The sequence below is a fragment of the Chrysemys picta genome, chromosome 17 (genome assembly GCF_011386835.1).
Source record: "Chrysemys picta bellii isolate R12L10 chromosome 17, ASM1138683v2, whole genome shotgun sequence".
NCBI classification, from domain to species: Eukaryota; Metazoa; Chordata; order Testudines; family Emydidae; genus Chrysemys; species Chrysemys picta.
The window spans coordinates 782,423-807,876 of record NC_088807.1 but is presented as its reverse complement, the minus strand read 5'-3'; the positions used below and the strand labels follow the sequence as shown (position 1 = coordinate 807,876).

The following is a 25,454-nucleotide window of genomic DNA, read 5'->3' as shown; positions in this document are numbered from 1 at the left end:
CAATGCTAGAAAGGGGGATCCACGAACATTTAGCAGCATCCAACCTCACCAAACTACATTAGCTTTGCGGGATCTTTCAGCCAGCTGCTCTTATTTCTGCAGCGCACTCTTGCCATTCTTCCTCTCACCTATTTCTTCCTTCATGACTTTCGGTGCTCACCCCCGGCCCTCCTTACGAAGAGAGTTTCTGAATCAGTGCTTGGGAGATTGATTGGGAAAAGACCCGAGTGCATGTTCTTCAGAAACCTCCAGTGCCCTTCGCTACAAAACCAAGATGGCCATCTCCCACGCGGGGCCCACGCTGGCACCAGGCGCTGTCTGTTGAGATCACAATCTCATAGCTCCTCTTTTTGTTTTAAGATTTGTCATTTGTAAAATAAAAGCACAAACCCCACTGCCAGCCTGAGCTGTCGAGTATGTTCAAAGAGGAGCTGGGGACGGAAGCAATGGGATGCAGAATGACATTCCCACAGGGCTGCCCATTTGGAAAACAGGGAGAATGTCTGTCCCCCAAGACATCTTAGCCCTGGGCAAAGACAGATCTGGGATAGCATTCGGTCTCTGTCACTGAGAGACCTGCAAGCATAGGAATGTTGCAAGCAGAGCATGGAAATGCAGATGTGCCAGTGCCCACAGCCCACATGGAGGGGGAAGGCAGCAACCAGAAATGGTGCCACTGGACTCTGGGAGGAAACAGGCCAAAGGCCTAAGCCAGGGGAGCAGGTTAGTCTGGTGTGGAGCCCCTGGGGGATAGGGTAGCTTGTGCAGGGGCATCCTTCATGGACACATCTTTGAACAAGTCCGGTGCTCTGCCACTTGCCTTCCTCATTCTCCCGCTCCTGCTTACTGCTCTCGGCCAGTCTCCGAGCCCTCTCCTCCTCTTCCTGTTGCTTCTGCTGGATTCTCAGGTACAGGGCTCTCTGGGCCGATGGCAGGAAGTCAGGGATGTTGGCTGATGGTTTGTGTAACCCTGGAGCCCCTCCTTCACACAAGGAGTCGGGTTCCAAGGACTGGTCAGGGAAAAGATGCTCTCCCAGCGGCTCGTCCATATCCTCATAATTCCCATAGTCCTCTGCCATGGAAGGAATAGGGCAAACGTTCACAATCACAGGACACTGACGTTATTTCTCATACAGCTCAATATAGCAGCCGACACTCAAGAAAGCAGTAAAGAGAGACTTATGCCCATGAAACCAGCCAACGTTCGAGTCTTGTCTGGTGCGAGTTCTGCCCAGCCACCCAGAGCAGCACGTTAAGTGCTCACAGGCAGCTAAAAGAGACCAGGCCAACATCGCATGTCCAGCCCTCCCTGCACAAGACCCACTCCTGTCATTCTTGATAAACAGAGACAACCCAGGGACAGCTAGTAAGAGGAACATACCTGGGTCACCCATCAAGCCAGGGTCCATGTCCAGGCCCTCTTGCTGTTGGTAGAAATTATCGTAGAAGCTTTGTGCAGGTGGGCCAGGAGGCATCATTCCGGAGTGTGGAGAATCGTCCGGGCCATATGGCATCATTGGGGGCCTGGGACCCATTGGAGGCCCAGGATTCATCCCAGGGCCCATAGGCATATCCGGGTGCATGTCGGGGTGCATATCTGGATGCATATCAGGATGCATGTCCGGGTGCATGTCGGGGTGCATGTCCGGGTGCATGTCCAGATGCATGTCAGGATGCATATCGGGGTGCATGTCAGGGTGCATATCCGGGTGCATGTCAGGATGCATATCCGGGTGCATGGGTCCTGGCATAGGCCCAGGTGGTCCACCAGGCCCAGGGAAGCGGGGAGGTGGTGGAACTGGGTGCCTGGAAGAGAACAGAGGGAAATTTAACTTTTCAAATGCAAACTTGAGATCAGTCTCATTCCCCTACAAAGAGCAGGGCTTGCAGCAGTGTCCCCATCAGAACTGGAAGGACAGGCACGGTGCTGCAGGGAATGCCCATTGCTGCACGCTCTGCTTCCTGCAGGAATAGACCATGTTGTTTTAATGCACCCACCGGCAGGAGCTGCCAGAAAAGCCTCATTTCCACACAAAAGGCGCCTATTCCACCTCTCTCAACTTCAGCAGCCAGCTCTTTACTGTCGAGTTTCAGTAGCAGCAGGACTGCGTCCCCAGCCCTTCTGTACACTGCTATGAAATGGCAGCAGGATGTTGAATTCACACTGTGCAACCCCCTCCTGCCTAGACCACCATGCCATGGCACAGAGGTCTCTGGGCGAGGAAGACAGGCTAACCTTGTAGCAAACCAGATGTCAGGAGCAGAACCTTGGCTGGCCTATTTCCGAGCCTACTCCACAGAGAGAGAACAGGAAATACATAATATTCAGATTACACGGTCTCAGTGACTGCACTAAGGGGTCAGTACCACCCCGTGTGCAGTGAAACAACACACAGGTTCCTAAACACCCTGTACCGCGTCTAAAGGATCCACAGAGCTTCCGAGACGCATGTAGGGAGAATTTTACTACTATGCAAACAACACAAAGAAATTCCATATATTAGCTACATTAAATAACTAGGCTACAAGTGGGAATGTTTTGCTTGTGACTGAGAGAGGCTGTGGATGAATTTCATCCTGTAAAATTACTTTAAGACCCTCAGAGAGAAGGGTATGAATAATGACCTCTCAACGGCACACATAACCCCCCCTTCCTATTCTTGACTCTCCCACTGAGCGTTATTCCTTTAGTGCATCCGTAAGTAGTTGGAAGGGAGGGTCATGCTTACCGCACGCCTAGTTTCTCCGCCAGCTGCCCAGTGGGCCGTACCACAATCTCAAACAGAGATGGGATCTTCTTATACATGTCCTGCTGCTGCTGAAGCTGCTGTGGTGAGAGAGGCTCATGCGGCGGTGGTGGCAGCTGGGGTGGCCCTGGCGGTGGAAGGGGGGGAGGCGGAGGAGGCGGGGGTCCTCCAGGAATTGGCCTGCCGTTGGGAGACGTTGGAGCTGGCGGGCCAGGAGGGCGAGGGGGTGTGGGCAGCAGGCCCACTCCAGGTGGAGGTTTCGGTAATGGATTGATGCCCTGTTTCTTTAGCTCTTCAACTTCCTTCTCATCTTCTGCACCTGCTTCTGCATCATCAGCCAGCATCTGAGGGAGAGAGAGAAATGAGAGGCAGTTAAAAGCAACGCCCTAAACAGCCCATGTTGGTATGAGTTTGCCAGGTCTCGGCGCGGCTGGTCAGACCACGGCCTGGGCCCGTGTTTCTCCAGCGCTGAGGTTGCATATGAGAGTCTGCCAGCAGAAGCTTGTCTCCTACTGTTCTAGCAAGCTGAAAGTGTCCCAAATGATGGGGCTTCTGCTCTGCAGAGTCAGACCAGGCTCCCTGCGCTTCCCTTTTCAGAACTCAATCTCGGGACTCCAAATGACACCCTTGTTACCCCATCTTACAAACTCCTCTTTCCTTGCTGTGAAAGTCTCACATGGGCAGCAAAATCAGCCAAGGCAAGAGAGCCACTCGGAAAGGAACCCACATTAACATTCCCTTTTACCTTGTCCAGCAGCTCCCGTGTTTCGTCTGTGAGCGGCTCATGGGAAAACATGCAGTCGTCCCCATTGATACAGTTCCCAGTGGTGTGGAACAGTTTACAAGGAAAATCTCGTACAAAGTGTTAAGGAAAATAAAACTCCTTTGAGTAATTAATAAAAAATCTGTCAATGGACAGACAGGTTATTTTTAACAACGCTGCACCAATGGTACATTCTTACTAAGCACGTGAAATCTCTGCAGTCCCAACACTGAAAATAAAACACAACTGCCCCACACCCCACATTTTCCTTTTCTAAAACTCCTGCAAACCCCCTGCTCTGTGCAGCTCTGTGGCCTAAAGACCCCATTCCCTTGTGCTTACTCCATACTGTATTGTTCCCAAGCTGAGCCTGCCTTCACCAACATGAAGCCGCTCGTGTCCCTGCAGCTGTCACACACTGTTAAAAGCCTACACATCTTAAGGTATACGTCTTCCACACTCCCATGGCTAGTCCTAGCCTCCCTCCCCCTGGGGAAACATTAGTGCAGGTCTTCATCATGGGACCCTTCCCTTCCTTTCTGACACACTCCGGTGAGCAGTGAAATAATGAACATGCCATCGCTGGCATCTGAGTCAGCACCCACTGAAATGAATGGGGCTGTTCACACCTTAGCATTCAGGCTCTCTGCAGGCTCAGGCAGGCATAGGTTACGCTCAAGGTAGTCTCTCCCCTCGTTATTGTTTCAGGCTCTCTGCAAACTTAGGCAGACGTCTCTGCATCAGTTAACTCAGATCACAACGTGAAGGATTTGTCTGCAATTCTAACAGCTAGAGATTGACTTATTTTAAAACGAAAGCTGAGACTGAAGAACAAATGAGAGGTCTGTCTACACGTTCAGCTAGCCCTTCACGGCCCCCTCCCACAAGTGGGTGCACCCCACATTCTGGGAACCAATATCAAACAGGCACTTGCCTGTAGATCGTAAGCTGCTTAGTGCAGGGACCTAACTCTTCTGGCCCATTTTTCCCTGTTGCACAGGGCTGCACACGACTGACTTAGCCACTGATCTCCGTGGTGACTGGGAACACAGCGAACAAGAGGAAAGGATATCATGCATGTAAGGGCAATTCTCCGCCCTCGCACAGTAACCAGTGATGTAAAACTTGCACAGTTCCCGCTTCTTTGGTAGCTCGATGTCATGGCTGAAATTGCAATGCTCCCCCTGTATAGAAAAAGTACAACACCCGCACTGTTAATGAAACAATAAAGCACACACAATAACAGGGGGCAGCAAACACCTATAAGGCACTTGTTATGGAACTGATTCTCTGCTGGGGTTCTGGCCCTGAAATCCTTGAAAACCGGGCTCTGTGTACCACGGTTATCTTGTGTTTTTAAAATCGGAGAATCAGGAAGTAGAAAGTAAAGCAAGTGTTTGTCTCACATTGGTGTTTGCACGCTTGATTTTCCTTACACTCGGTGTAACACTCCTAGCACTCAGCATGTTATCACTTTCAATATGTATTCTAGACTCTATGTTCTAGACCACGTACGTCTCAGTCTATATCTTGTACAGATCTGGATGCATTTTAGGTACTACAGAAATGCTTAGCAGTAAAGTCAAGGCCACCATTAATTATCTCCTTACCCAGGTACACCTGCCTTCCACAAAGTATTTGCAGATAACTTTTCCTTTTTTATCCGACTGCTGGTGGGGTTTATCATGGTCATTCCGCCTGTAATTTCCACCTCCTCCTCCGTCCTGCAGGAATTGTAAGGGTGTAGTTAACAAGCACGAAAAGGCAAACCCTAGCCATGGAAAGAAATTAACCTACAATAACCTCCCTACAATATGCATTTCAAAGTGCACATGAAGGTCTTGCATGAAGGAAGCATATGACTTGCAGCCTGACCGACTGTAGCTAGATGGAGACAGATTTCAACTTGGTTTGTCAATCAATCCATCAGAATCTGAAAAATCCATCCTGCCTAGAAAAGGGATTATTGTCATGAAGCCTGGGCCGGTCCCATTTTTACACTGCTGGGAAATACACAAATATGAAGTCTAGACTTTGGGCTCATTTCAAGGTATTTCAGAGATCATCTTTTTTGGTGGGTGGGGAATGGGGGTCATTTTTCTGACTGTAAGGTCAGGGCATACACTTGGTGACATGAACCCTAATGAGGGCTCCCCGAGATGCCTCCCTCTTTTTAGCATTACTTGGTGCCAGTCAAACAGTGCCTGAGAGCACTTCTCACCCCAGACAAAAACAGGCAGAGGAGCCCCTTGATAGAAGGGAGAAAATCGATGCCCGGGGTTCAAAAATTGGGCTGCTTGGAAGCTTGACTGCCAAGCACAGGAGTACGTGACCGATCAGCAGCCTCCTGCCGTTGAAGTGCAGCTTGGATGAGAAAAGTGACTCGATAAAAGGAGCCCTGTCCTCATGGCAGGTCTGCTCTCCGTGCCGGTTCAGTGTCACTTTACTGAGCAAGATCAACAGTTACTGGCTTTACGCCTAGCAGCCCTGCAGAGCCAAACCCGGTGGGAAAAGGAGCTGGGGTGTGCTCTGCTCTGTGCTTCATCATCAGGACTGTTCATTATTTCCCAAGTTCTGTACTCCAATAGGGTTGCAAAAGCCCGAGGGCTGGATCTTTACTCTCAGCGACGATGAATGAGATAGGAGGAGGTCAACTTGTGGCTCTCAGCCTAGGGCAGTAAGCAGCGCTGGCAGGCAGAAAAAGCCATCTTTATGTGCAAACTGACCAAGTTTGTTCTGGGTGCAGAGAGCCCTGGGCAGGCTCAGAAAGTTCCATATTTCAGAATTCAATACATCCAAGTGAAATTATTTCTGGGGAAGCCTGTCTGGTATGTTGGGGAGAAACCCCCTGGGCATCTTTCCACAGGTGACCCAAGTGCAGCAAGACCCCCAAGGAGACAAAGCAGAGCTGCTTACCCCCATGTCTTCATCATAGTAATCGTCATCCTCGTTCATTCCGCCACCTTTCCCCATTCCACTTCTGCTCCCACCTCTTCCTCTTCCCCTGCCCATCCCTTTGCTTCCTCTCCCTCTGGGGCCACGCCCACGCCCCCGATTTAAACCTGAAATAGAGTAAAACAACATCATTATTTATACTTTTCCCCTCAAATAAAAGCTGACCATTATGATACCAGTGGCTGGCTCTACTCTCCGGATTGCGCAGAGCCCACGAGCACCATCTAATTCACTCGGCTCTGTGCTGTCACGTACCTCGCCCTCTGCCCTCTTTGCTCCTCCGGTACTGGTTGAGCTCTTTCGAATAGTCGTCGTACTCCTCGTCACCCATTGGCTCTTCATTGTCACCATACTGCAATTCAGAAAGAACAGAGCGCTCAGGGCACCGGACTCTTGGCCCAAAACTGATGCTCACCCCGTCACTTGTAATTCAAGAAAGGAAAGTTCTCCCCTTAACGCTCCCCATCTCTGGAGGACTCGGATACAGCTCAGTAACGGGCCTTACTTCCATTTCTTCCTCATACATCTCCTCCTCCTCTTCCGGATGTTCGCCTCTCCCTCTCCCACGGCCTCCTCGGCCCATGCCTCGCCCTCTCATTCCACCTCTGCCTCCACGCCCTCGGTATCCTCGGCCTCGGCCTCGACTGCCTGTAAAGCAAGCAAACAAGCGTCAATCTGCTACCACAGTACTTGAACACTCAGACAGCCGCGTGGCTAAATGCCTGACAACTGGCTGTCTTTGGAGCAGGTACCAAGTCAGTTCACAGGAGTAACATGTTGTCTCTCATTTCCAGAGGACAATCAGATCAGCTTATGACAGCAAACGATCTCTTAGTTACTGCTGGTGAGATCAATGAGTTTGCGAGGGCGTGCTGGGGCTTTTTAAGCCTACTAATACAACACAGGGTCACTTTCTTAAGGAACACAAACGTAAGTGCATACCTAATTGAAAGGAAAGTCAATGGCATTCCAGTAAGGGTTACCCATCACATTTAAATAGTGAGGAATATGGCAAAGACAATACACGCTGGGTACAATATCTGTACCATGCTTCTGCTTCAGGCTCTATCAACCTGTAACCAGAATCCATCAATCTGTGGTACTTACCTGCCCCCCATTACCACAGTATCTGAGCGCATCACAATCTCTAATGTATTTATCCTCACCACAGCACTATGAGGGAGGGCAGGGCTACTCTCCCCACATTACAGACAGGAAAACAGAGCTTCAGAGAGACACGGTAACCTGCCCAAGGTCCCACAAGAGCTCTGTGGAAAAGCAGGGAACTGAACTCAGATCCTCCAAGCCCCAGGTTATCACCTCTACTACTCAGCGATCCTTCTAACAGAATGTATCTATATATGTATATATTACATACCTGGTTAGTGAAGACATCAAAACACTTGCCTCCTCCTTATAAGAGCAGGTTCTGTGTATTTTAGACTTTTGATAGAATAAATCTTGGTGCTATTTGGCTTTCAGTGGGTTAATGCTTCTTAATATTCTGAAGCAATTACTCTTAAAGTGGCTAAGACGTAAACATTTCAAAGCAGCCATTGTGAATGCAGGGCAATTACCGCACATAAAGTTTCATCCTTCCTGCAGGATCAGCAACATGCTACGCTTCAGAGTTTACTCTGAATAGACTTTAACAGGAGGAAATCGGACTTGCCACGTTATTCTGACTTTGTTTTCTTTGCACATAAAGGACACACTATTTTTTTCTACCTCACCTGTATTTTTAAATCTATCTAGACATGAGAGAAAGAACGTGCCTTTAAATATAAAGCTACAAAACTGGGATCTGGCCCTTGCCCTGGGCAGAATAAAAGATGTCAAGAAATGGCTGTCTCTGGGTCTCGCTATGCAGCACCAATGAGTTATTTAGGCCCTGACATTGCAACTGAAGCAGACCTCTGCTGTGCCAGGGGCTCAGAGCGGGCACAGCATTCCACCTGCATCAACCTTCATAAGCAAACTGTTGTAACATGTTGATTAGAAAAGTGGCTTGGCCTGGGAAGCGTGTTGGCAACGGCAGCCATACCTCGCCCCCGATGTGTCCCCTCCTTAGCTCGCCGGTACTGGTTCAGCTCTTTTGTGAAGTCGTCATACTCTTCTTTCCCCATGTCTTCATCTTCATCCCCCTCGTATTCGCCATAGGCCTCATTCTCGTAATCCTCATACATGCTGTAATTCTTGCTCTCCATTTTGGAGTAGCTCTTCTTTGGCAAGGGGGCACTGTGAGAGGACTGATACTGCTGGTGAGACTGAAGAAAGTAGACAGACAGGAAGGGTTAACAATGAAGCAAAGATCAATCTGAAACAGCATGGTGATGGCTGACGCACAGCAGGTCCCTGGGGCATGCCCTCTTTCCAGACTAGCCAAGGAACTGTGGAAGTAGAGCAGTCTTTATCCCCAAACCTGCAAAGCCGCAGCCCCCTCATGGTTTCATGTACTACCCACCATGCATCCCTTCCCTGGCAGCTTTCTCCCAGGGCCTTCAGAACTCTGCAGAGACAGACAAGCTCCTCATCAAGATTGTGCGGTTAGAAGGGGTGTAATGGAGCCATCAGTCAGAACTAGAAAGGTGAACTCATGTCATCTCCCCTGCATGCAGCAAGACAGGTCTCTATGTGCAAAGCCTGCAGCATTTCCAACCCAGTGCAAGAGAGAGCAGCTTTTTCCACAACTGGTTGATCGCAGATACTTACAAGAGGGTAAGGAGGGCTGTATTCCCGGTACTTTCTGTGCCCCTTCTCACTGGGGCTGAAATCAGAGTCCTCGCTGTAGTCAGAGAAGTCTTCACTGGAAGATGCATGGCGCTGCAAGGCATGGCAAACATATTGCATGATTTTAGTACAGAGGCTCTTACGCTCTAAGCTTGAATTCCAACTCTGTGGCCAGGCATCTGGACTGCCACACACAATATAAACGAGTCTTTCTGAAGGTAACTCAGATTCTGGCTTGCAAAAATCTTGACAGTGTTCCTTGAATTGAACATTTATGATACAAAAGACTTCTAGTGTATTTCAAACTTCACTATAGATTCCGTCCGAATTGGGAACGTTACCAGTTTGTTTCATCAGATTCTAATGAAAGCAATTCATATCACACTGTCTGTTAGCTTGAGGGTCTCATAAACATCTTTGACTTTACAAGCCAGATATTTTAATTTACCATATACTAGTCTTCTTGCAAGCACAGGTGTTCACCAAAAAAAAAAAATTAGTTTCCCAAATGAAACTGTTTTTCCTTTCCATTCTACCCACAGATATATGCAAACACAGAAAAAGAAGAGAGATTCCTTACTAGGGTATCTTCTACCTCCCCACCGTTTGTTTACTTGTTACCTCTTGCTGGATTATGTCTAATTTAAACAGTAAGCTCATATTTCTTTGTAAGTGAGGTACAATGCACTACATGGTGCCATAAGGATGGGCTACGTCCATATGGCAAGGCCTAAGGCAGGGAGATACTAGGCCTAGGATACTACAGTTAATATGTTCTCTACAACAGTGGTTCTCAACCAGGAGTCCGGGGTCCCCTGAGGGCCCACGAGCAGGTTTCAGGGGGTCTGTCACACAGGGCCAGCATCCGACTCACTGGGACCCTGGGCAGAAAGCTGAAGCCCCACTGCATGGAGCTGAAACCTGAGGCCCTGGGTTGAAGCCGAAGCCCGAGCAGTTTAGCTTAATGGGGCTCCCTGTGGCATGAGGCTCCACGCAATTGCCATTTGCTACCTCCTAACGCTGGCCCTGACTTTTATATGCAGAAAAGCAGTTGTTGTGACAGAGGTGGGCTGTGGAGGTTTTACAGCATTGGGAGGGAGGGGGGGGTGTTTGAGAAACCCAGCTCTACAAGGTAAGTATGTAAATTGTAGCCATTGGAATCACTAGATATGTAGCCTCTTGGAGGAGTGGAGTTGGGATCCCTATTATCATACTTGGCAGGAATAAGAGGACCCTGGAGGTTTGTTTACTCACTTTGTGCTTGGATTTCCTTTTCTTTTTTGCTCTTCTTTTCTCTTTCTCTCTCTCTCTCTCTTTCCTCCTCTTGCGCTTCATCCGCCGATGAGCCTTTTCTTCATCCGAGTCGCTTCTGTGCTTCTCTCCCTTCTCTTTCCGGCCCCTCTCATGGGACTCAGAGGCATTCTGGGGCTCCTCTCCCCCATCGTCCTCCAGCTCGCCTTCTTCCAGCTCCCCATCCTCCCTGCAAAGCAAACACTCACATTGGCATTTCACTCCTGACAAAATCACTCAAGGCACTCAAGCCAGCTGGACATCTTGGGGTTTCCTAAATCTAAAGGTAACACTAGTCCCAAATACCTTGGTTTGAGACATCTGTCACATTTGACTTTATCAATCCGTCTCACTGGAACATACAAATAGAGCCTATTCAAATCTCGCTCACTCTCTCTCTCTCACACACACACACGCCTCAGACCAAAGTTCCCAGTTAAATAAAGACAAGAGAGCTCTGCTATTTAACTGATTACATCTATGCACATTTTAAAAAAATGAAAGCCTATACAATAATTCTACTGAACAACATACGATAGCAGAGACTGCAAAATTACAGCTTCAAATCCTAGAGAACATTATCACAAATTCAATCAGCCTTAGAATTAAAGTCAATATACAACAAACCATGTGGTCCTACAAAAGATAAAAATAAAACAAATTATCCCAGAAACCCCATTATTCCTATTGTCTATCCTAATTATTATAGGAAATCCGGCAAATCATGTACTGAAGAAGCATGCAGCTCCTCTTCCAGGGGTTTTAGACAGGCCACTTCTTCTTATCTAAAAAACATGTGGGTGTGTAAATTTAAATAAATAAACAAACATTTGGTTTCATCTATAATTATCTGGCCTTTTGCCTGGAAAGAATAGCTGTTTGAGTCCTCATTTCCAAGTGAGAATGCTGCCTTAAGAAAATTTAATTTGTCTCTTAATTTTGGATTGGTGAGACAAATCTGGAAACACAGGCACTGCTGCTTCCTGATCTTTACATCACATTAGCAACAGAGGGTCCTGTGGCACCTTTAAGACTAACAGAAGTATTGGAGCATAAGCTTTCGGGGGTGAATGCCCACTTCATCAGATGCAAGTAATGGAAATTTCCAGAGGCAGGTATAAATCAGTGTGGAGATAACGAGGTTAGTTCAATCAGGGAGGGTGAGGTGCTCTGCTAGCAGTTGAGGTGTGAACACCAAGGGAGGAGAAACTGCTTCTGTGGTTGGATAGCCATTCACAGTCTTTGTTTAATCCTGATCTGATGGTGTCAAATTTGCAAATGAACTGGAGCTCAGCAGTTTCTCTTTGGAGTCTGGTCCTGAAGGTTTTTTGCTATAAGATGGCTACCTTTACATCTGCTATTGTGTGGCCAGGGAGGTTGAAGTGTTCTCCTACAGGTTTTTGTATATTGCCGTTCCTGATATCTGACTTGTGTCCATTTATCCTTTTACGTAGTGACTGTCCAGTTTGGCCAATGTACATAGCAGAGGGGCATTGCTGGCACATGATGGCATATATAACATTGGTGGACGTGCAGGTGAATGAGCCGGTAATGTTGTAGCTGATCTGGTTAGGTCCTGTGATGGTGTTGCTGGTGTAGATATGTGGGCAGAATTGGCATCGAGGTTTGTTGCATGGGTTGGTTCCTGAGTTAGAGTTAGAGTTGTTATGGTGTGGTGCATGGTTACTGGTGAGAATATGCTTAAGATTGGTGGGTTGTCTGTGGGCGAGGACTGGCCTGCCTCCCAAGGTCTGTGAAAGTGAGGGATCATTGTCCAGGATGGGTTGTAGATCACTGATGATGCGTTGGAGAGGTTTAAGCTGAGGACTGTAGGTGATGGCCAGTGGAGTTCTGTTGGTTTCTTTTCTGGGCCTGTCTTGTAGCAGGAGGCTCCTGGGTACACGTCTGGCTCTGTTGATTTGTTTCTTTATTTCCTTGCGTGGGTATCGTAGTTTTGAGAATGCTTGGTGAAGATCTTGTAGGTGTTGGTAGATACTTGACACCACATTAGGGTTCACACATAACTATGGTCATCATGAGATCAAATAAAACAAACCAAGATCTGAAATATCCTCAGAGGATTTTCCAGTCACATTCAGTTTAAGAATTACTGGGGTTTGGTTAAGTGAAGCTTTCTCCAAGCTCACAATAAATCAAATTTACAACTCAAGTAAGGGTGCAAACAGTACTTGAATTCTCTTTTTATACTGCTCACCCCTTCCTGAATCCTACAAATTCTCACATTCTTAATCTTGCTCTAATTTTTCATCTCTTCTATGCTCTGACTAGAGCAGTACATACTTATCACTGTTCAATTCTTTATTTAAAATGATGATTTTGAGTACGATGAATGGATGGAATTTTATCCCTGAGTTTGGAGAACAGGGTGTATATGCCACCAATTTAAGGGTAACCCTTTCCTCAAATGCCTTAGTAGCATGCAGTACCGCAGTGAAGGGAAACTTCCGAGGGAGGTTCCCCTTCTAACTCATCCCTTGTTGGGAACTCTATATGGGGTACTGGGTACAGAGGCAATGCTGTCCCTTAAGTAGCTATCAGCATGTCTGCTTTCACAGGGATCTTTCTATGTTGTCTTCATTGTTATTTATTTGGCAGACGTGCCCAAGATTAGCTTGGTGCTGTGCAGACATCTTGGAAGGCACTGTCCACCCCAGCGAGCATACAGTCTAAAACCCATTACAAGCTCTCCCGCTCCTTTTCTGTTTAAGGCAAAGAACCACAATAATGGTGCCGTTACTACTTTTCAGTGGCAAGAATTCAAACAGAAACAGCATTTATGACAATAATCTTTGGCCCCTCTACAAAAACATCTCCTATTAATTTCACTGCTGTTGAAAGATGCTAAGATGGACAGCCCTAGAAACTGAAACCGAAACAGTGCCTTTAGCTGCAGATCAGATACAGCAGCAATGGTACAAAGGTCCACTCTCTACACGGCCCTCTGCTACTGTGTCTCACCCCTTCCACGGAGAGACGAGCTCTGGGGAAAGAAGGGACTTCAGTCATTCGACCTCCCTGCTGAAACTCTGCCACCAAGGGACCCGGTCTGTTTGTGGTTTTGGGGAATGATTTATCTGGATTTTACAAATGGTAAAAGGGCATCCCCCCACCCCCTTCCAGGACTCTGGATGCCCTTGGTAATCTCAACATTACATAAATGAACAGAGTAATCAATACCACCAGATTAAATCAAATAACCCACTGGTCATGTAAATAGAAATTAATCGACCCCCATGCCAGAGTCCCCTGTCACCACAAGCCCTGCTCAACACCACTCTCCCCGCAAGGCCAGAGAGGACAGACAGTAGGGTGACCAAATTTACCAAAGGGAAAATGAGACACCGCACGGGGCGGGGCTGGCCCGAGCCCTCTCCCCACCCCAGCACGGGACTGGCCTGAGTACCTCTTCCCCGCACAGGGATAGCCTGAGCTGCTCGCCCAAGTCCCCTCCCTAGGCCCCCCCCCCAATGAGGCTGGGGTCGCTGGTCTGCCCTCCCCCCCCCCCCCCCACGTGAGGTTGGGTTTGCTGGAACCCTGCCTGCCCCTGCACAATCCATGCCCCCCTGCAAGGGGCTGGCATCTCTGCTCATTCCCCCGCATGTTCCTCCCCACAGCACGCCACCTTTTTGACGAAAGCGGGCATCTGTCCAGTTTTCTCTTGCCAACTGATCAAGTCGGTAAAAGCAAACGGGACAAATGCCCACTTTTGCCAAAAAAGTCGGGCCGGCCGGGATAAGGTTTAAAAAAGGGACTGTTCTGGCCAAACGGGATTTATGGTCACCCTAACAAACAGACACTGTGATACACCGGTAGGTTAACAGGGACCTGGGGAGGATGCGAGTTCCAACGTCCCAGGGCCTTAATAAAAAACAATCTGGCAACAAACCCCTCTAGCCTATACTGATGGGACCCCAGCTCAGGTGCCTCCTTTGACTGCAGCTAGGACAGTGTCATGGGGCAGAGGCATTTCTTAGACAGGGAGATCCCAGACTATTTACAGCCATATAAGTCAAAACCAACATCTTAAAATCCATCCAGAATTCAGCATGCAGCTAGGGCAGGTCATGCATGACAGGTCTAATGTGCTCACAGAAATAAACACTGATTAACAAGCAAGCCGACAAATTCTGCACCAGCTGCAGTTTCCAAACAGATTTAAGAAGGATCCGCATGTAGAGCACATGTCGGTATCTAATTTCAAAGGCAGAGATGACAGTGGCAGAGTCTACATCTGAAAGGAACGGGAACAACTTCCTAGCTGCCAAAGCGGCTGTAGCTGCTACCTGCTCTTCTAGCAGCAGGTAGGAATCTCATTAGACACCACCATCCCCAGGTCAGGAACCAGGTCAACCACAGGCAGTCGCACACCTTGAAGGGACAGAAATAATCCCTGCAATCTTCTCTGGTAAACTCACCAATCCGACCAACATCACCACAGTTTTATCTGGTTGAGTCTCGGCCAGCTAGCCCTCAGTCACACCCCAATGTATCCCGGACAGTGAGCAATGCAGTTAACACTTCTGAAGTTATTTTGAACGGACTAAGGCCCTGCAACTCATTACACAAACAGCTGAACAGACATTAGAAGACAAAATTTGGTCATCATCCGCTTGGACTGGATGGAAACCAGCTCTAGCCCCTTAGAGATCAAACACTCCAGATCCCACCATTGCCAATTTTCCTGAGACATCCATTCCCACTATAATCCAAAATTCCAAACCTGTTTTAGTTGGTATTTGCAACACCTGAATAACAGATTTGTTCAATCCAAGATCAGGCTTGCTGCAGGACTACCTGTTCCTGCAAGCATGTGGAATTTTGAAAGGCAAGCACCAGTTGAATAAACTTCAACTAGTCACTGAAAGTACTCAGTGCCCATCCAAGGTCCATGTTCCACACTTCCAAATGGCACAAAGTGAGAGTGCCTGGAACAATACCTGGTGAATTCAGACCCTATACACATTTCTGACAGAGTCAAATAATAAATGTATAAAGCCAATGAGAAAAAAAAGGTTAAATAACTGTGATTTCCCCTTCCAGTAGCCATTTCCCTTTGTCCCCACAACAATTACCTCAGACACTCCAGAATCTCAAAATCATGGTTCAATACAATACCAGGTGCCTGACAACCCTTTCTCCATCCCCCAACAAATTATGCTTAGCTACTAGTTCAAAACAAAAGCCCCTCTAAGGTCACCAAATCTCAGCAAGTTATGATTTCCAAGGAAACACTTCCAAAGTCTAACGCACACATGACAAATCGAAAACATACGAGACACTAGGAGTACACATAACATGAAAGATTTTCCTCCCTTTAGAGCAGTCAGAGAGAAGGCAAGAATCCCTGAGTTCTAACATTATATTTGCCTTGGGAGTGGCTAGTTGGTTTTCATCTTCCTCTGTAGCACTGAGAAGGCACTATGTTAGGATCAGCCAGGAGAATCCTCCATGACTGATTCTCTGCAATCACAAAGGACCCAGGACACTGGTGAATCTGACTCCTTCTAGAAAATAGGAAAATCAACTCTGGACTAGATGAACCAACATTTTTCATGGAGTTGGAGCTAATTTAAAATGTCAGCTTCACAAAGGAAAAAAAACTGTGTTTAAACTTTTATACTAGCATCCCAGAAACAATGGAAACCCCATTATTTCAGACATTTACAATCAGATGGGAGAATGACGTAGACAAAAAAATACTAACAGGAACAATCATGCACTGGCCACAAAGGACTGGCCTTCAAGAGACTCAGGGTATATCTACACTAGAAATGTACCAATGTAGTGTAGACCCTTACTAAAGTGCCATAGTAAATCCATCTTATCAATAGGTGGTAACTAGATTGACAGAATTCTTCCATCAACCTAGCAGTGTCCAGTGTGTAGCTGGATATAGTACCAACTCCTCCCCCTCCCCCCCCGCCGCGCAGACTATGTTGTGAGAAGAAACAAGCCGGGCAGGCTATTTAGAGTATTAATATTCTCCTATGGCAACTGCTGATGAGCCACTATTTTAAAGGCCTGCTGTGGTATGGTAAATTCATTCAACGACGTATGTTTTGGCATGCATGCTATTATCCACGGGGAAAAAAGACTATTCCCATTAGCACTGCTCTGCTTAAATCAGCATTACCTTCCCCGAAGCACCTGCCAACTGGGCATTGCAAGACTGCTCTTAATTTCCTACCTTCCCTGTTGGCTTTAAATAGGAACAAGTGCTCCCGTCAATATCAGGTTGCAATCACCCTAATTGCAATTCCCAGCAGTCAGAACAACTGTCATTTTTGTTGAGTAAAGTACACAGTTCTTCAGCTCTGCTTTGAATTACTCTGGCCTATGTACAGTTTGGAGAAAGGAATTTATCAGCCTGTTCTATCAAGGCATTTGTGAAGAACAAGAGGACAATCTGGAAGTAAGCGTAAAAGCCTGTGGCTACTGCGAGGCAATTTGTGAAACAGTTGCTGGGACTCTAAACAGAACTAATTCTGGTGATACAAGTTACTTCATCATTGTACAAATCTTCCATAGAATAAGAGAGAGTCTAATACATCGCTTTTATACAAATGTTTAGATACCAAGCAAAATCTTGGGAGAAATGGCACAGCGTAGCACCCACCATGGGGCAAGGAGCCATATATTCCTGAATTCCTTAACTCAGGTTCTGCCACCGACTCATTTTAGTAGCTTTGGTCCCATTATTTAATCTCTCAATCTCAATTTCCCAGTCTGTAAAATGGAGATTATAATACCTACCTCAGAGCGAGCGTGTGAGGGTTAATTCATTAGTGTTTGGGAAAGTACTTTGAGCTCTTTGGACAGAAGGACTCTAGAGGGCTTAATATTATTTCATCATTAACTTTGGTTTTGGGTTTTCACACAAACAAAATAGAAAATAACACCAGAATCTGAAATCTGGCAAATTATAGTGGCATCTGAAAGTTAGGGTGAGTAAAACTATGAATTAAAAAGTTTGAATAAAAATGATTATAAAGTGACAAGGCTGTGCCAATTTCATAAGCGAGCTCACCATTTGCATTCACTGTGGTTATACAGTAAAGAAGCCAAGTTGGTAAAGTGGCTAACGTATTTGTAGAGAAGAATGCTGACTGTGGGAAAATCCTTAGCTAAGTGTGTACCCATCTTGTGGCCTTCCTATAGCCCCTTCACACTTTTTCTATTAAGGGCCGTCTCCAGTACAGAGCACGCTGCTATCTTAGCAGAATGCTGAACTTTATCTATGGCACTACATCTATGACATCACAATCATAGTAATGACCTAAACACAGTACTGTGAACCAGCTGCCATCTCAAGCAGACACGGTGTCATAAAGGTGAACTCTCTCATAGGACAGCAGCAGAGAAAACAAAATTATTATTCACACCAGCATAAATCCGAAAAAAATAGGGAAAAGTGTGGCCTTTTGGAAAACAATTTCAAGTTTTCTGTTTTCTTCTCTTTTAACCATTATATTGTAATCGATTCTAAAATGGGACACCAGGTGTTTAGAAAGATTTTTTAAAACATAGAAATAAGTAGCAAAAATAATACAGGGTTTTTATGTAAAAATAGGAAATTTGGTGTATGCTCAAGGTCTTTCACTACCACACACTGTTAGAATTTACAGAAATTAGAACGTCACATTTATCCAAACTATTTCAGAACTTTGATTGACATTTTTTCTGATGAACTGAAGTTGAACAGGTGTATATATGCACATATGGAATGTTAAGTCATCCATTGGGATTATGGGGATTAAAGCACTATAAAGCAATATTATGCACAAAAGAGAGGTAAGAAAGAATTTTGCTCAGAATAATCTTGCACTTGTGAGCTTAATAAATCCCCTGCCCTTAAATATTAATTTTTTGCCCTCTGTTTTCTTTTAACAATAACATCTGTTTCATGTGAATACAGGAAACAACCACAATTTTTATGTAATAACAGCATTTCTACTGTGCAAAAGTATCTATTAAAAACAATTCAGGTGTTTTTTAAAAATAATTCAAAATGGCTTAGAAAAATTAAGGGCTAAATATTTACAAAGGTCTATTTCATATAACTAAACAATACTTGGTTGAACTTGGAAAAACTCATATGAAACTGAAAAATTATGAGAACATTTTGCACAGTGGGCATAACTGACGGCTGTAACTGAGATAGTTTACTGGTTATGTTAAAGATTTTATAATTATTTTCCTCATCACAGCTACAAAAGTTGGTCCAGAATAACATGCTCTCCCTCATCTGCCAACTTCATATGGAAACAAGTGGTTTTACTATCTATGGAAGCTGGAAAGGGAAGAGAAGGAAGTTTGTCTGACTCAAGGGAAAGAAAACATTGCTCTATAAACCCATCTGTTACAAAACATGGGAGCATCTTATTTACAGTTATAAAAAAACAGCTTTATCCAAAGTGTCAGTCACAGTGGAGGAGAATTAGGATGGTGATTAATATCTGGTCTGCCTGACTACTGCAGAAAACCTTCCTTTTTACAATAGTCGTTTGCACAACAGGTGCAGTTGAGCATGAAATCCCATGTACAGTGCGATCTGTTTTAGTGGAGTGGATCCACAGACTACAAAACCTGAACGTTAACATACAAAGAAAAATGGCTACAAGGTAACTGAGGTCAGCATAAAAGAACGCAAAAAATGTGGCGAAAATGCATCTTTTCAAAGCAATAGAAGGGGTGGCTCTGTTAGAAAATGAACCACAAACACAGGTTAACAGGAAGTTTACTGGACTGAAAAGCCTGCAAGATCTAATCTCACAATCATGAAATATTAACTTCTAATCTTGTGTGAATTTAAACAAAATATATGAAACCCTAGCTAGACTGTATAGCACATTTCCCTATTCTTGGGATAAATGTCTCTCTTCTACCTCAAGAAAGGTATGATCCGGAGGGTTTAAGATGAATTCTGTTTTCTATTAATAATCTGATTTTTTTACAGCACATTCCATAGGGGAGGAAAAAAACTACACAACAAAATCAGCAAAAAGAAGAAGAAAAGCTGAAAACTAGCAAGAAAGCCATTAAACTAGCTGAACATGCAGGAAATGAAGAAAACTTCATGTAGGAGTGGGAAGTTCTCAACTCTTCTAGTTGAGAACAAGTTTCCAGTCATGCAATGGTGCATCCATAGCATCTTTCTGAACAAGGTTTAAAAGGCTTTTTCCTGGTTTTGCAGTATGTACAGCAGGGTGGAGATCTTGTGTTGTTTTACGGTGTTTTGTGGCTCTTTTTAATGTAGGCAGTGGCACGCTATCTTAGGTTATTATTTGAGTTCTGTAAAGGACGTCAAAGGCCTGGATGGACAGGACATCTCTGCATTAAAGATGGGATTTTCAAAGGAACCTAAGAGAATTACATGTCTATCTCAATACGATTTGAAGTCCTACCTCCCTCAATACAAATATTGGTTAATTCACTAAAACCCTGAGAAACTCGGTACAATCCTGAAGCAAAAACAGAACTGGCCAGAACCTGCCTCTTTTCTGTTCCTTCAGAGTGTTGCCATCTTGGATTTTTACCTCAAGATGGTAACAGCGTGAATAAAGTCAACTGAGAAACCAGGAGAATATTCACTTTGCAAACTGGTGTGGCCTCAAGAATGCAGTGTATTGTGTTACCTACAGAACCATTCAGGTTGAAGCAGAAATTTCATCCCAAGTTGCTCAGCCTTTCTGCAAGCTACCTTCCATTCAATGCCTTTCTTCAATCTGGGATATCAACTGTGGGTTCTCCACAGGGAGTTCTACGAGACATTCCTCTCAACCCAAGGTAAAACACTAATGTCATTCCTGAACTGGGGTCTCGCTCACTGCCTCTCAGTTTGTAACCAAGTTACAAGTTACAAACTACAGCTTTTCTTTTCTATTTTGAAGGGACTTTTATACTGGGGAAAACTTTCACACACTGCTTTAAAACATAATCCAGCTCTCACTTGGCATGTTTTTGCCCTGATTGCTAACTACTGAAGTCACTGAGTTTAGACAGTTGGCTCCTTCCCACCCGTTACTCGATCCTGCAGTGAAGTAATAATGTTGTTTTGATATTCTAGACACTGCTACAGCACTAGATGATGTCACAAACCCAGGAGTATAACAAGGCTATTGAAAAGGACACTGTTCTGGGGTTTGGGATTTGCTTTAATCACTTCTCAACCAGTGCCATAAAGTACTGCTAGACTGAAGGACCAACACTAGTTTTTGCAAGGGCTGGTATCTTGTGAAGCAGTGGTTGAAAAATAAAATACCATATACCCAAGCTTTCAACTTTCCGAAGGGGTACACTCTTCACTTCTAGTCCATCAGGTCACAGGATACCAGGTGATAAGACTAAATCATTCCGAATACCATCTTGCTTCATCTATCTGCACTTCAATTCTCACTTGACATTATTAGTGGCTAATTCAAGAACTGCTAAAACTAGAAATCTTTGCCTTAAACCACCTGGAAGAAACCAAGTAATCAAAAATATTAACAAACATTTAGGCATGTGTTGAATTTACTACGAAAAGCAATTCCATTGATTTCCATGGGCCTACTCAAAGCAGTAAAGTTAAACCCATGCCTGTATGTGTGATTGGGGCCGGAGTCTTGAGTGCTGGATTACGATCATTACAGAACTGAAAATGCAGGATTGTAATCAGAAGAAAACGTTAAAAGATTGAGTGTCACTGCATTTACTCACATTTAAAAAACTCCAAAACTGGAATGTTCATTTTGTGAAATCTCTCAACAATTCCACAAAACTTGGCAGTTTAAGATTCTATTGCTTCTGATTTTACAACAATTCCTATTTCCATGAAGAAGTGGCACTACGTTAGCCCAATAAAGTGGAAATTAGTATAAGATTCTCCTCCACCAAATATCTAGTTTCTCAGCTGCATTTGGCCATTCTAGTTCCAATGACAGTGGATTCAGAAACTCCTGATGACATCAGTCAATAGTAGATTAAGACTCAAAAAGCCTTTCAGATGTTGCTTGGAAAATGATCTACTATGGAGGTATAAAAATTAACTTTTATTTAAATTTTGTGGAACAACTGAGAGGTTTAACATGAGGATTTTATAAAAAAATAATAATATGGCTTTTAACAAATTAGGAGAAATCCATACTGTCAGGTCCCACTCCTCATGAACTGCCAGAGCTAGAAACATCTTAGCCAGGTACTTAAACATTTTCCAGCTCTGACCCTGGCCCATTGATCAAAGAGACATTTCAATCCCTATGACTTCATAGCAAAAGTAAGCTGCCAGAGGTAGGATGTTAGGGAGAAAGGTCCCATTATAAAATACATTTAAAATAATAGCAAACGGAATAATACAAGTAAATTGCATTTTTTACACCCCCCCATTTTACTCAATTGTGAAAGTCCCCTTTACAATGCACCAACATTTGCAACAAAAATCCTCCACTAGTCTTCAACAATGGATTACGAGTGTTTGTGCTGTTTTATAATTGACGTTTTCTAACAAATGTATACAAGTTTCTAATTTTTTTTTTGCAGTGGAAGAAGAGTAAATAAGGGGGAAATGAAACACCACAATTCCTCATAAATATACTTGTGAGTGCTTTTAAGAAACTAATTTTGTCTTTTCCACATCAGAAAAACGTAAACTGGATGGAATACTCCAGGACAATATGTGTGGTTTTGTTCAATATGAAAGACAGAAGGAATGACGGAGGATTTTTTGGGGGGGTAGGGGGCAGTATATTGTACACTGAGGGGATACATGAGCTAATTTATTTCATGTAAGTATTGTGAGGAACAAACTTATATGAACTTTTCATAATACATTGGATAAACAAAGGGATCATGGAAACACAGGCAGAAGAGAAACTAGGACATTGTAAAACAGATTCCTATAAACGGTGTGCTTATACTGTACATCACTACTTGTCCTGCTTAAACTTCTCCAGGTATCAACTATAACACTCTAAAAGGGGATTGGGGCCGGGGGAGAGAATGTGTGATGACATTTGGGAAACAGTGATTTCTTTTGCCACAATTTTTTTTGCACACTTGTGAGTTGGTCACCAAATATTTTTAACAGGACAGTCTGCCTGCTTTCAACATAATGGAATGAGGATGGAGTTTGCAAACAAAGTAATGGATCCACATCCTGTTTCTAGATGGAACCAAGGGGTTTGAGCTAGCTGACCTTTCACTCTGGTACCCGTGCCGTTTAAACGTCACAGCAGACCTATTTTGGGAGAAAACTGTGTGCTTTTGTGACTTTTTTTAGTTCACATCTGTGGGGTGCATGAATCTAAAAGTCAAGTCAACACAAAGGGGCAGAATCCTGCTTGGTTTGTATACATACTGTATTAACTCATTCCTTACATGAAATGTATAAAAGGATGGTCTTCGGACTTTTTTTTTTGGTGGTGGGGAAAAGAAAGGAAAACGTATAATTGAATTATTCAATAAAAGAGAATACTTACCACCCCAACCCCTGCATCACATGAAATACAGAACTCCTTAGAGAGGAAGACACACTAATACATACAAGCAGCTCTCTGTACTACACAACTGCCTTCATAGGGGAGTGGGAAGGGGAGCATCTCTCTCTCTCTCTCACAAACATACATGATTAAGCTGTTTATTTTTGTGCACTGCATACAATAATCTCTGGCTCTACCTTTTCAAATGACAGCAAGTGCTAATACTAGCAAAGGGAACAGTTGCACTTATGTTTCTTTGGCAGGGGAAAGGTGTTTCACATACATCTCTGAGGATAAAAGGAGAGAGGGTTTTCCTGGGGGACTATAAACCTTTCAGTACCTTGATAGACTGGGATCACTTGAGATTCCAGCTGTGGAAGGGAGTCTCTCTATATAAAGGGGGGAGGGGAACCAAGGGGGTATTACTGCTCAACACATCCCATACCACTACACACTCCTCATTACACCCCAGGTGCCTTTCTGCCCACACTGCTCTCCCTAAAGCCCCCCTGTGGCCTGCAGGGGTCCATGAAGCCACTGAGAACAAAGGGGACATTAATGAGGCCAGCACTGCCCAGCTGGGCTATGGGGTCCATGGCCTCATTAAGGAGTCCACAAAGCCTTCCCTTAACCCCTCCAAAAGCTGGAAGCCCAGAAGAGCCCCCCCAGCCCCCCCTTGGAGCCTCTCACTTCCCCTAGTGCCAGCAGCTCAGCTCCCTGCCCTAGTCTCAGGAACATAACCGCTGCCTCCCCCCGGCCCCTAACTCTGCCCCCCCCCCATCCCTGCTGCTCCCCGGCCCTGTCCCCCAGGTCCCCCTTTTCCTAGGACCCCTGATGCTCCGCCCAAGGGCTGCCCCAGATCCCCCCCCCCCGAGACAATGCCCCTGGCTGATCTCAGGCCCTGTCCCCCAGGTCCCCCCCCCGAGGGCCCCGGGCCCCCCCTGCTTCTGACCCCCCCGATCGCAGGCCCTACCCCCCAAGCTGCCCCCTTCCCCTGAGGCTCCCCCCCCCCGGATCTTGCCCCCCTGCCTGATCTCAGGCCCTGCCCCCCCGGGCCCCCTGCCCTGCCCTAGGCCCTGCCCCCCGGGCGCCCCCTGCCCTGCCTCAGGCCTGACCCCCGGGCGCCCCCCCCGTCTCAGGCCCTGCCCCCGTCTCCCAGGTGACCGCAGCTGGCTGCCCGCGGGGGCCCCTGGCTCCGTGTCCCCCCCGGCGGCCCAGCCCCCCCCAAACCTGGTCCGGCGGGCCGGACGGACACACGGACAGACAGAGGCGCTCGGGAGAGGCGGTTACTGGACCTTTCGTCCGGGCCGTGGTGGTGGAGTTGTGGCGGCGGCCGGGGGAGGCCGCAGCTGCCGCTGTCGTGGTGGTGGCAGGACGGAGATGGGGGGGCGGAGTGCGGGCTGGGGGGGGAGGCGGCGGCGGCGGGGGGGACACTCGGGCTCTCCACGGCCATGGGGGGGCACACGGGGCACAGTCACTGTACGGGGGGGCTCACTCGGCGCGGCCCCGCGCTCCGCGGCGAAGCACACAAAATGGCGCCCGCCGGGCACGCAGCCGCGCCGAGGCAGCGCCCCGCGCGGCCGGCGGAAACGGGCGGAGGTGGCCGAAGCGGAGCCGGAAAGGGCCGAAGGGGAGCCGAGCGGCGGCGGAAGGAGCCGAGCCCGAGCGGGCGCAGGCGGAGATTGCCGAAGAAGGGGGAAGCCGGATGAAGCCAAGCGAAGGGAGCGGCTGCCAGGGAGAACTGGCTGCAGGGGGGGGGTGACTTGTTCAGCCGCGGCCCCGTGTCTGGGTCACTGGCCAACCCCCCGGTACCCTCCCACCTGTGGGTCACTGACCCCCCCCCATGCACCTGGTGCCCCCTCTTGAGCTCCCTCCTCTCCACCCCCCCATCTCTGGGTCACTGACCCCCCCCCCCCATGCACCTGGTGCCCCCTCCTGAGCTCCCTGCTCTGCACCCAGCACCCCCCACCTCTGGGTCACTGACCCCCCCCTGCACCTGGTGCCCCCTCCTGAGCTCCCTGCTCTGCACCCAGCACCCCCCATCTCTGGGTCACTGACCCCCCCCATGCACCTGGTGCCCCCTCCTGAGCTCCCTGCTCTGCACCCCCCATCTCTGGGTCACTGACCCCCCCCCCCATGCACCTGGTGCCCCCTTGCTGAGCTCCCTGCTCTCCACCCCCTATCTCTGGGTCACTGACCCCCCCCCCCCCATGCACCTGGTGCTCCCCTCCTGAGCTCCCTGCTCTGCACCCAGCACCCCCCATCTCTGGGTCACTGACCCCCCCATGCACCTGGTGCCCCCTCGCTGAGCTCCCTGCTCTCCACCCCCCATCTCTGGGTCACTGACCCCCCCCCATGCACCTGGTGCCCCCTCCTGAGCTCCCTCCTCTCCACCCCCCATCTCTGGGTCACTGACCCCCCCCCCATGCACCTGGTGCCCCCTCGCTGAGCTCCCTGCTCTCCACCCCCCCATCTCTGGGTCACTGACCCCCC

At 46.9% G+C, this 25,454-nt stretch overlaps 1 protein-coding gene across 3 annotated transcripts in view; it reads right to left on the bottom strand.

The window, feature by feature from the left end:
- Nucleotides 1-24,499, bottom strand: part of ZC3H4 (zinc finger CCCH-type containing 4) — a 29,535-nt gene extending 5,036 nt beyond the window's left edge. Inside the window, exons 1-13 of one of the 3 annotated variants that reach the window (XM_065571541.1) lie at nt 24,257-24,499; nt 10,450-10,675; nt 9,178-9,288; nt 8,510-8,732; nt 6,971-7,113; nt 6,721-6,817; nt 6,427-6,572; nt 5,121-5,234; nt 4,583-4,694; nt 3,493-3,602; nt 2,730-3,091; nt 1,382-1,806; nt 821-1,072 (exon numbers count right to left, since the gene is read on the bottom strand). In XM_065571541.1, the coding sequence (XP_065427613.1) occupies nt 821-1,072; nt 1,382-1,806; nt 2,730-3,091; nt 3,493-3,602; nt 4,583-4,694; nt 5,121-5,234; nt 6,427-6,572; nt 6,721-6,817; nt 6,971-7,113; nt 8,510-8,732; nt 9,178-9,288; nt 10,450-10,675; nt 24,257-24,414 (2,479 nt within the window). In that variant the 5' untranslated portion in view covers nt 24,415-24,499. Of the gene's footprint in view, nt 1-820; nt 1,073-1,381; nt 1,807-2,729; nt 3,092-3,492; nt 3,603-4,582; nt 4,695-5,120; nt 5,235-6,426; nt 6,573-6,720; nt 6,818-6,970; nt 7,114-8,509; nt 8,733-9,177; nt 9,289-10,449; nt 10,676-23,301; nt 23,659-24,191 lie in introns of those variants that run through there. The other 2 variants (XM_065571542.1, XM_065571543.1) reach the window with 2 other exon arrangements.
- Between the last annotated feature and the right edge of the window lie 955 nt (nt 24,500-25,454).